The sequence below is a fragment of the Ammospiza caudacuta genome, chromosome 4, assembly GCF_027887145.1.
Source record: "Ammospiza caudacuta isolate bAmmCau1 chromosome 4, bAmmCau1.pri, whole genome shotgun sequence".
Lineage (NCBI taxonomy): Eukaryota > Metazoa > Chordata > Aves > Passeriformes > Passerellidae > Ammospiza > Ammospiza caudacuta.
In genome coordinates this window covers 16,002,932-16,015,331 of record NC_080596.1, presented here as the reverse complement: position 1 = coordinate 16,015,331, position 12,400 = coordinate 16,002,932, and the positions used below count along the sequence as shown (strand labels likewise).

General features: G+C 41.5%; 1 protein-coding gene across 1 annotated transcript in view; it reads left to right on the top strand.

The window, feature by feature from the left end:
• The window catches only part of LOC131557047 (melanopsin-like), a 38,915-nt gene extending 31,218 nt beyond the window's left edge, over positions 1-7,697 (top strand). The window contains 3 exon segments of the mRNA XM_058804053.1: positions 1,476-1,650; positions 3,880-4,029; positions 7,311-7,697. Of these exon segments, the coding sequence (XP_058660036.1) occupies positions 1,476-1,650; positions 3,880-4,029; positions 7,311-7,697 (712 nt within the window).
• The last annotated feature ends 4,703 nt before the right edge of the window (positions 7,698-12,400 follow it).

The window sequence follows — 12,400 nt, the reverse complement described above, 5'->3', positions numbered from 1 at the left end:
GGGATGGTGTGTTTTACATACCATGAATTTGAATTTGTCAGAGGGAAGTAGTTCAGCTTAGCTGGGGAAAAAAGCTGGCAGCTGCTTTTCAGCACCAGACTGACGTCTTCAGCCTGAAAGGAAATTCATGGGGGCTTGACATTTTCTCGTGTCCTGTAAACCATTTCTCAGGGCCCTTTATTTTGTGCACAGCATTAACCATCTTTTTTTAGCCAGCACCATGTGAGCAGCTTTCTGCCCCAAGCAGTTCAGTGGCCCCTGCCTGGTCACCAGCAGGCATCTGGGCAGGATCAGGAATGATGGTGCAGGCAGCTTTTTCCAGTCCTTATCTCCAGAGCAGACACAGAGCTGCTGTTCACTTGCCTTTGAAACTACAGAGGAAAGAGAGGCAGAACTATTCAGAGCGTGGTGATGATGCCAAATATTGAGGTTTGGTGGTGGTGGGTTTCTTTTTTGGATCACAAGCAAGTGACCTCATTTCATTATGCCAGAATCATGTCTCTTAAATTTTAACATGAGTGATCTTTTGTGAGAATATAAATGATGATTTTAAATGTCCTGATTGTTCAACAGCCCTGGTAACTATAGAAGCAAAAGACTTTGCAACATACATCTGCTTGACCTGCATCTCAGTGTAAAGTCAATGTACTGACATCCCCCAGTGATCCCCTGCATCAGTTCCTTGCCATATGCCTTGTTGCTGCCTCACTTTTTGACCTGTTCATTTATTTTTTTTTTGTCCCCATTAGCTTCATCTGTTGGGCTTAAATAATGGATTGAGAAGTGCTGGGGAGGTGTTACACCAAATGAGGCATTCTGGCTAGCATTGCCCTGTGAAGAGGAAGGCCAGCTGGCATTGCCTAGGGGAGGCTCTTGGACACTTCTGCTCCATGTAGGGGCACGGTTGGGGTCAGGAGAAATAGACTCACACAATCATGACTGAGATTATTATTTAATGAATAAGGCAGATTTGGGGTCTAGACCATCCTTCTTCTCAATGCTTGTACAGTGTTAATTTTCAATAGGAGTTTACAGTAGCTGTTGTGATATAAGTAATTAACAACATCTGATTCTTCTGGCCCTCTTCCTCTTCCCTCATTTCCACTCATTCTGTGTTCTTGCACAGTAAAGACCTTTGTACCAACTAGCCTGAAATTTTCTGGGTTAGCATTTTAAATAAACCATATACAATCATGCTCTTCAAGATATTTTAAATTCTGATCACTTACCTCTGCAGCTTTTCTGTGTGAGTTTTGACACAAGGCCCAGAAGGACCTGTTATTTTCTTTTCTGCCTGTTGAGTTGTTTGCACCAGCTACCATGCTGTTTGCATGTAATCTTTAAGACCCCCTTTATCAAAACAGAAGCTGTGTTGATGTGATGGAAAGAGACAGAATTTTCACCCCATGAATTTCAAAGCCATGTCTTCAGTGTGACAGATTTGGCTTTTTTTTTCTTCTCACATTTTTCCTCAGGAAAACCATCCACAGAGCTGTTCCCTGCTTGAGGTTCCTGATACGAATATCAAAGAATGACCTCCTGAGGGGATCCATAAATGAGTCATCCTTCAGGACCTCTCTCTGCAGCCATCACTCTCTTGCTGGCAGGACCAAGAGCACTTGTGTTTCCTCTGTTTCTACTGGAGAAGCTGTAAGTCTTTTCTTGTTTCCATGAAAGAAAAAGAGTATAACATTTCTCAGACTCTAAATAAGCAACACTATAAATACATATTCAAAATTAGAGAACAGAAACAGGGAAGGGGGAGAGTGTAGCTAAATATTTTGGTCATGTAAGGTAATTTCTGCAAAGCTGGAAGTTCATGGATGATGATTTACGATCATAAAAAGCATTCAGGCCAGCATATCTGTGTGGTTCTGATGACTGCTGAGACCAAGGATGTTCAGATTAAGTCTTTAATGTGAACTAAAAAGAGCCATTGTCAGGCACTTCCTGTGTCACCAACCACTGGCCATGTTAGGTATCTCGATGGCCTGAAGGACAAGAAAGAAATCTTCCATCCAAAGTTTTATAACTTATCCAAAAGCTCTCTTATTATTTTAGAATAAGTCCATTTTCTGTAGGATGGGAAATTTTTGACTTCTTTACCTGGATTTTAACCATGAGGAGTGAAAGGCTCCTGCCCCTAGAGCATGGTGGGGTGCCATATAGGAACATACCCCAGGCATCAGTAAGGATGGTCACCAAGTGAGATAGAAACCAAAGAATCCCTTGGCACTCTTCACAGCCTCTCAGTCACAAGAAGCTGGCCTTGCCTGCAGAGGTGCTGGGAAAGTAGCTCCTCAGGGGGATGGCAGCCACAGCAAAGTCTGGGCTGGGGCTGGCCCTCCTGGGGACCTGTGCTGCTCCCCCTCAGTTTGGGCATCAGAAACCTCTCAGAACTGCCACCAGTAACCTCTCACAAAATTAGAAATTCTAGGTATAGCTTTTATACCTTTATAAATACCTTTATGTATAAAAACCTAATTTTTCTCCCATTGCTCCTTTGTTTGATGCCAAATGAAGTAATTTCAGCTGCATCATCCTGATCCAAGAAGCTTTCTGTTCCTCACTGTTGTTCACTACTCGGCTTTGGTTTGTTCATGTTAGCAGGTCATTGCATGTATTTTGATGTGGGAGCTGCTTAAATAGACAGGACAATGAGGGTAAGAGGCTTCAGCTTTTGGCACAGCTTTGGCTTAGGAGTCTCTTTTAAAACCCCTGCTGTTAGCAGTGCACAGCACTGTGCTGTGCTGAGTCGATGCAGCCAAAGGCAATTGTCCTTTGGGGCAACTGACAGCTCAGTTCAACAGCTGTAGAAGGTTTAGCTGGAACAGCAGCTGCTGAAATAAAAGCTAAGCTTGATGACTTTGGCATGACAGCAGGACTGACTGAAATTTTGGAATGCTTCAATAAAACATTGATGGTCAAGAAATGACACCAGGAACACTGTAAAAGATGCAGCTGTTGCCACCAACATTTTCTTCTGTGTGTTGTGTACATGTTAGTGAAGGGAATGAACATATTTGTGATTTGTGTCTAGGAATGTTTCATCCAAGGAGTTTTATTCAACAGGTAAGGGGAAATAAACAGGTGACCACACACAGATGTATGAGCAAGGTGATAGAGAGGAATTATGCACTATCTTCCCATTTGTGTGGAACCCTGTCTGTCTGCCTGTCTATCCATATCTAAAAGCTGGTGTTGGAGTGGAATGATTTCATCATTGATACTCAATCAAAAAGTCACCGCAAAGTAAGAGATAACAGACAGCCTCACCCCAAGCCTGTAAAGGGAACAGCACATTTGCAATGTCCCATTTGTGCTTCATTTCTGACATACTCTAAGAAAACTAGAGCAAAGCCCACCCACAGTCTCCCATGTACCAATGAGGGTTTGTAAAATCAGCAAGCTCATGCAGATTGAGAAGCCCTTGGTGTTCTGGATATTCTGCTGGGATGTATGCAGACATGGTTTTGGATCTGTCCGTGTCCAGGGTTTTGTATCAGCTAGTGGTCACACAGAATGCCACAAGACATATTAAACAGATTGTATTGGCTCCCATCTTTAGAATTCAGATACTCTGCAGGTATAAGTGTAGCATAAGCAATGAGATAAAAAAGGGTGGAAAACATTCTGATGTTTAAATAAACTTTCATAATTTCCAAGTTAGTTTTATTTTTGGTCAGCAAGCAAAATAGTCCAGGGTAAGTGACAAGACTGAAAATAAAGCCTCTCCCCAGGGGAGTTGTGAATATGAGACCTACGTTAGAATGGCTTTACTTTTCTGTGAATGTGCATGGGTTTTGCTAGAGTTTGAGAACTTAGAAGAATTTCAGAAAGGATGCAACTGTCTGAAATCCTTTATCAATTTGTGATTAGACCTGGAGCAATGTAGAGCTCAACCCTGTGGAGCCAGCTCAAGAGAAACTGAAGCCTCGCCGAAGTCATTCTTTCTCCACCGGTGTGAGACAAGAGAAAAGAGACCTGCTCCCAAAGACCTGCAGCTGTGATGCAGCCACTGCCCCAAAGGTATGGAAAAAAGTCTCAGCTGAGGACTCTCCATTATAGTGCTAGTCTTGCTGCAGGACATGATCTCTGGAATGATAATTCAGCCTTTGCCCATCTATTTCATCTATGGGCCTTATTTATAGTGATTCCAACATCCTCCTTCTACTTGCTGGGGTTTTGTTTGTGGTTTGTTTTTTTTTTTCATGTCTCAGTGTGACAAGTGAGAGTGCCAGTAATGCCTAATTAACTTTTTTCATTGATATTTGCCTGTTTTTGGAAAGCCAGCTGTGCTTATAGCTCTGAAGCTGCATTAAGGCAGAGTCAATAGCATCAGATGGAAGAAGATTAGTTATTTGCCTGTTTATCTACCCCAGCTTTGGTTCCTTCCATCATGGTCCTTGTGTCCATACTGTGGTAGTCTCCTTTTAGAGTAAAGACAAGTCTGCAAAACAGATTTTGACATGATAGAAGCCACCCTCTTCTTTCTTTTCAGTGTACATTAAATGTTTTATTTTTGTTGAGGGGGAAGATGAGAAAGAAACTCCCATTTCTCCCTAAGAGTGGGAGAGTCTGGCAGCTGCCACCCTTCCCTCACTGAAAGAGCAGATGGTGAGTACTCAGTGCATCTTCTGTGGATGCATCACCCTCGTTGGCCAAACCACTGAGGTTTGGTGCCCTGTTGTTGAGGAGCACCCTATTCCCTGATGGGAGCAGTAGAGCTGACCCATAAGTCAGCTTCTGCCAGATTGTAACACCAGTTTCCAAATGAGTTTTTGTATGGATGTCACAGTGTCAGGCATACACCAGTGCTGTCTTCTCAGGGAAAGACTGATGTGGCTTACAATCCCCTGTATGAGCCTGGACTGAGTAGTACCCCATTTTTTGAGGGGCATCCTTTCATGGGGTTACTCTAGTGCATGTAGACAAACACCCACACCTTGGGCAGCTACAGCATCTGCTTCTGTCTCCTGTGCTCCCTTGCAGATTTGATGGTAATTGTCTAGAGACAGCATAGTTTAAAGCAGGAACTGCTCTGAAAATTTCCAGCCACCCCATCACCCAATTCCTGCATGCCTCTGTCCTGTCTTCTTTCATGTGTGTCATTAAGATCAAGTCCTGAGAAACCTTGTTCTTTTCCTGTAACTGTTGTGAACAGTATTGGAGGAAAAAACAGCAGCTTCAAATGTGGTGTCAGACAACGTGGGCTCAAATCTCTTACTTAGTTTTGCTGCCTTCTGTCAGCAGCCAAATGTGTCCAAGGTTGTAGGCAAGTGGCAAAGGATATTGTCTCTAGGTTCTGGAGAATCACTGGCTTTCTGTCTCGCAAGGAAGGAGAAGGGAAGTAAATCTCAGGTGGTCTGCATGAACAGTTCAGCAATAAAAGAAATAAATCTGTATCTGGAGTTTAGCAATTGTGTAGCCTACAAGAAGGCTCGTGTGCTATACTTTGCCTTTGAAAGACATTTCTTGAATTACTTTGATAAATAACCTTTTAGACTTTCAGTGGCATTCACTGAGCTAGGAGTTTATTTACACTGAATATTTGCATTGAATGTTCAAAGCCTCATTTGCTTCTCTTACTGTTTTCAGCAGAGACTCCTGTGTGTTGTGTAGATCCTTTGTGTGTTCATTGTAGCTCAATGCAATGCATCGCTATTCATGCTATCAGAGTAAATATTTTTTTGTCAAGCTCAGTTACAGTGTTTCACAATAAGACCACCCATTTATCCTTAAAAAACAAAACTCCAACAAACACTAAAGAAGCACCAATGCATTTTTAAAATATTTATTTTAAGGTTTTAATAGTATTACTGGATTGTCTTTGAATTCCAATTAGAGTACTTCCAAAAACACTCAGTTGTGGACAAGCCAGTCAGTGTCCCAGGTTTGGTGCATTCCAAAGCATAAAAATGCATGTGACTGTTTTCTGTGCTGCCACAAAGATATGATCCAGCCCCATGACTGACTTCAGTTATGATACTAACAAACTTGATGAAGGCTAACATCTGGAAATTTAACATGGCAGTGAAGAGGCTTTTCTGGAAGTATTAAAATGGGAGTTTGGATATTTGATTTCAAAAAGAGAGATCAAATGTCTCCTCTGCAATCAGGTTTTGTTTCAAGGGGGTTACCCGATGTCAAAGCTATTAAAAAATCTTGTAAGTGGGTGTTGTGCCTACCCAAGCCACATCCAAAAAAAACCTGTCTTTCTGTTGCAGTGTAAACAGCACTTGAAACAGGAAGGAGCAGTTTTGGAGTTTGGATTTTTTCATTCTATTATTATCTTTCATATGGAAGAACTTTTCTTCTCTCACACTGATTTAAACCATTTTTTAAGCCCAGTGTGCTTCCCTCCACTTGGTAGATACAGCAGCTGGAGAAATCATTATCAATGGGGATTTGTGAATGATTCCTGCTTGTGGAGTAGAATGACACAGAACTATGGGAATTCACATGGAAATGAAGTAAAACCTGCACTTTACTTTAAATATTGATTTTCCCTAGAAAGCAGGGACTTCCAGTTTATCTCTCCATCTGACACAGTGGTTTTATCACCTTGATTGTAATTTTTTTTAAAGAAGCCCAAATTAATTACTTATGCCTTCTCTTGCCTGCGTATTTGAATATTAACTGACACTTTCAAAGCTTACTTAATTGACTCTGAATTGCATACTGTGCACAAGACTTATGGAAAGAACACAGAGCCCTTGCCATCAGAGCCAAGTTAGAAATCATAATTCTCTCAAAATAGATAAGAAATTGTTTGCAAAGAAAGTCTTTATTGCTTATTTCTTGGAGGAAGCACTTTCCAATGTGCGAATGCAAGGCCACCAACTTCCCTGAGGTAGTATCAGGAGCCTTGGGGAGAGACGGAGATTGTCACAAGGTTGACAAAACTTTAGGAGAATAAAGAATGAAATGTACTTGAGTCTTATCTGAGATCTCTTCCATGAAAAGAGAGAGAAGTGCAATTATCTAGTACCCTGATACAGTAAGATCTGTTAAAAATGAAGTAATACCATTTAATTAATGATTAAATAAGTCAGATACAACCATGAGTTTTTGTTTTCTTCTTTTCAGCCTCTGCTGATATTTGAGTGCATCTTATTTTGTTCTGTTTCATGTTCTGCTTTCCAAGCAGTACGTGTTAGCACATCATGATTTTCCTTCAAGTTAATGATTCAAGTATTTAGAAAATTTGGCTTGTGGCTCAAATATTGACTAGTGGCAGTGAATATTCCAAACACTGTTTTCCACAGCCCCATGGTGTCTGACAATGCTAAATCTTATGTCTACTCCAGGTTTCACTGTCCTCCAGTTCTTTGGAGAAGGTGCTTGGGCAGCCTGCCCTACCCAGTCCCTCTGCAGCACTCATGACCAGCTCCCTGAGAGCAACTTCTCTGCCTGTCAGATTGAATAGCAGCAGTGTCACCAGTGGAGACTCCAGTACTTCCCATATGGCAGCTCAAGGAAGTCAAGTGAATGGAGTTGTGGATTCTCTGACTAGCAATGCAGTCCCTCGCATCATCATCATTCCTACCTCAGAAACCAATCTGTTTCAGGAAGAACTGGAAGAGGAAGAGACTGAATTATTCCACTTTCATGACAAAAAGAGCAATCTGCTGGACTTGGAAGGGCTTAGCTCATCCATGGAGTTCCTTGAAGCTGTTGAGAAATTTCTATCCTAAGTTTGTCAAAAGAAAACTTTCCGGTAATTATTTTCTTGGCATCTTCTCCACTTAATTATACCAAATAACTGAAGCCTTGTAGGTTAGATCATCAGATTTTTTGGTTTTGTATTTTTATATAGTAGTCACTAGGCAGCCTTCACATTTATCTTTGTCCAAACCAGCTCAGGCATGGAAACAGGCTTTCTTTCAGATTGTACTGCAGGAAATGAGCAGTGGAAGATCTGGCAGCAGGACTGAGTGGCATTGGTCAAGGAGGCCACCTGATCTGGTGCCACTGATGGTGACACGGTGGGGGTGCCACTGATGGGGGTGCCAGCAGAAGGGAAAATGACTGACTGAGAGCAGGGTCAGCTGCTGAATTCTTCTGCTATCTGCACATGGAGCAGCATTCCTGTTTTGGCAGCTCTGCTCTGGACAGCGATGGGAAGCACTGAGAGACTGCAGCATCTACCAGCCCCAGCAGTAAGGCAGATGGCTACATGACCTCAACTAGAGTTTAATCAAATAATTCTCAGCATTGTTTTTGCTGTGTTTTATTTTTTAAATAGGGAGCATGCTAAACATAAGGAAAGAAACTGGTGGTTTTTCACTGGGAAGTGACTGATTCCCAGCTTCCAATCCTCTGAAGTTTAGTGGTAGAAATCTGGATTTTACCTCAGCGTTAGCATGGTCACCTAAATGTCAAAATGCAAGGTGCTATATGCTAAAACATACAGTACTGTAGAAGCATTCAGAGTACCTTCAGAGTTACAGTCCTGACTAAATATGTATGTATCCTAATGAGTCTGTGATTGAAAGGGTGAATGCTCACAGCTGGCTTGACAAGTCATTGACAAAAATAAAGCCTTGGCTGCTGTATATCACTTGTCAGTTCAGAGGAGGTTCTCATCTCCTCTAAAACAAACCAGCAGATGTCTTTTACAGGTCACTTACCAGAGGCCTTCAAAGTGGGTAAAACATCACCATGGGGAGAGAACCACACAGTACTGTGATGTTTGCTACAGGGTCTGTACTTAGATCATTATCTGTGGTTACTCATTGTGCTCATTTTATCTGTGCTTCACATTATGGCTCAGGCTCACAGGACTCTCCTAACATTTTAATCCTAACTGCACTCTTCCTTTTTTTACTCATCTGCCCATTTCTCCATGTCTTCCTTTTCAGTTTCTGATTTTCAAATATAGATAACAAGTTGAACTACATTGTTCTTCATATAATATCAATATATATTAGTAGAAATCAGGTGCTTCTCTGGATATAATAGTGCAAATATTTGGTGCAGGGAGACTAATAGCATTCAGACATTCAACAAGAAAGTGAAAGTTTATGTCCATAGTCTCAGTTTATTTCCTTGGCTGTATCCTAGATTGTGCAGAGAACAGTGAGAGAACTTCCAGGTTTTGTGTATTGCACTGCCTGATCTTGGGAAGTAATTTCTGTTTGCCCATTTTCCTGATGCAAAAACCAGATGGGAAGCATAAAAGTGCTTTTAATTACTTTTTTTCATTACAAAAAAAGGTAACACAAATCTTGTTTTCAATGAGCTAGACAGGACCACCACTAAAGAACAAATTAAAACCCAGAGCAGCACAAGAGAGTGAAGAATGCCTCCAAACTTGCACATCTGAGGCTCTGCAAGGTGCCAGATGGTTGAGAGGACTGACACTTCCTTTTGATATAGGCTGTACAATTTTTAGAAAAGGAAAACAAAACAAAAAATGGCACTGGCAGGTTACAGAGGTGATTGCTGTGACAGGCTGCCTAATGCAGTTCTGATACTCTTAATGCTGCCATTCTCTGAGGTGCTCTGCTGGCTAGAGACCCTCATACTTCCTTACTGTGGAAAGCAGGGAGGAAATCTAGGATGGTGCCCCATCATGCAAAGACTGCCTGTGTGTAGCCCTGGTGTGTGGTGCTGGGGACCAAGGCTCGGCTGGGGCAGCACCAGGCTGTGCTTCCTGCAGCCAGACTGCCAAAGCCTGTGCCCATTGTGTGCTGAGTTTTCTAACAGGGACAGGAATCATGCCAAGGTCATCTGCAATGAGCTCAGCAATTCCAAGGGCAATTCCTCCATCTGAAGACTGGCACAGTGAGCAGACAGTGCAGGACAGCTGCCGGGGACTGGGACAGGGACGTGCTCACACATGCAGTTCCACAACGTCACGTTTTCATCCACTGCATAGTTTTGGCCACAATGAGTAATCAAATGTTAATTATGTATTATGTTCATGGGAAATGGGGCAGGCTTAGCCCTAGACTAAATGTACTGCCCTGCCATCTTGGATTCTTGTCCTTTTTTTTGCTGAACCTGCCCTTTCTGATTTTTTTTTCCTACACCAACTGTGCAGTCAGTGACCTTCTTGCATTTAATATCCTCAGCTACTGCATCTCTTTTATTCTTGATCCAGATATTAGGAAGCAAGTGTTCTTTCAAGGCTTCCAAGCCTTAGACCTGACTTGTACTGTTGTAATTACTCCAAATAACAATAGAAAATGCATTTGGTGTTCCATGTTATAAAACATACTGGGAAGGATGTAGGCAGTGTATTGCTATCGATTTTGGCAGGATGAAGAATGGAAGACCTGAAGTCACAGCCAACAAATTCCTCCATATCTGAAGTTTTGCTTTCTACCTGTTAACCTACATAAAAGCTCTCCAGTGATCTCTTGTATGTGTTTGGTACTATTAGTGCTGGTACTGTGAGTGTGTCTCAGAAAATTAGCAGGCTTGAGGTATGTGCAAACAATGTTTCACTTTAATGCTGTTAGTGTCATACACTGTTAGTACCATTGCTTCAGGACCTGCTATCAAGATTACTGCTTGTCTAAACTGATGCAGGCTAAAATACTAAATTGTATAATGGTAGAGAGATAAAACCCAAAGTTGTAAGAAATACCAGATAGATTTACTGCACTTACTGTGAGACTTGTGCAGAAACATCAGTCACAGAGTAAATTAGTCTCAAATTGAATTATACAATGCAGGAGAATTTTGCAAGCTTCTCTGTTTCCACATTAGAATAGATGGCACATAAAAATGTACACTAATTCATGTTGCTTCCCGTTTCACAAAGGAATGTATTGATTCACTGAAATGGAATAAAGCATTCTTAGGAGTTCAACTGAATTATCCATTGTTTGTTTTTCTTATTTAATCATTATTTTTTGAGCCAGGATGAGGAATAAAAATGTTGAGTCAAAGCTTTTGAAACCTGTGCTCTGATCCAGTTAATTAAGATTATGTATACATATGACTTTATTTTCTAGTCAATTAGACTGCTCAGGTGCAAGCACTCACCTGCTTGAGTGCATAACATCTAAATTTAGAGTTCACTGGCTGGGTAAAACCTGAAGTTGCACAGCTACTTTTGAAATACAATGACTTCAGCTGGGATGGCATGTATCAAGTGAACAAAATTGAAAAAATTAGCCAAAGTCAATACGTCAAAACCATGATAGCAGACTTTGATCTTTGACCTAAATCTGAATGAAAGTTAATGAATAATTGTTTTTTTCTGCTAAAACTCTGTATAGCACAATTATAGGATGTGTTCTAATTTTCACGATTAACAGAAAATCCAGACCACAAGTGTAAACACTTTATTTTTTCAAGGGCAACGGTACTTTTTAATAGTTAAATCAATGGTTAGATAAAGTTTTCAAATAAGAAAATTTACTTACTTGAATCTCAATGAATCTTGCAGCTTTGGGCTGGTATGAAACATGACCTAATACTACATTCTTCCAGAAAGCTCACTCATTTCCCAGACATCCACCCATTTCCCTCCTTTCAGGAGGCATACCTGAACAAGAAAATTTTGGCACCAACATCTAACCTTATTTTGTTTAAATCACATTTTTGGTTGTATTTTGAACCTTTCTGAGTTTGATCCACTTTATTTGCTGAGACCTCATTTCCTCTGCGCTTCTGTGTTTAAACCAGACTGTAATTTTTCTCTCTAGTTTAAAATAAAAAAAAACAGCAGTAGACAGTTGCATTGCCCTAAGGATGCCATTTTTGCCCTCATGGCAGCAGGAGCAGGAGCAGTCATCACACCAGGCCAGCAGCAGAGCCCTCACAGGAGGACAAGAGCACCCCAAAAAGGTAGGGATGGCATGTGCAGGCTGCCATCTCCAAACCCTCTAAGGGCTTGGGGGCTGAGGTTACACACCAGGGGATTGGGTTACAGTACACAGCAGCAGGTCTGGGTACAGGCAGGGCAGATAGTTAGGGACCAGGCTCCATAGCCAGGGGTCAAAAGCCAGGGACCAAGGATGAGGGGTAACGGATAAGAGTCAAGGGTCAGGACATCAGGGATCAGAGAGCAAAGAAAATACTGCATGGTAAATACCTTCTTTTTAAATTTCCTTACTTTCCCCCCAGCCCTTAGAGGGTTTTTTTGTTGTTGTTATTTGGATTTTTTGTTTGGTTTTTGTTGCTTTGGTTTTTGGGTTTTTTTAAGTGTTGTTATTGTTGTTGTTACATCTGCTCTTTACTGCTTCTCTGTGCAGGTTACCCTTGGTATTTTTTGCCTGGTTCTTTCACAAGTATATGAAAGCAAAGTAATTAGTGGGGAGATGAAAACTTGGGTAAATATTACGCAACAGACTCCTTTTTCACATAGGAGTAATCAGAACTGCCCACAGTGCTGGGGTTCAGCAAGTGCATGGACCAGGTGACTGCAGGGGGAAGCCTGGCA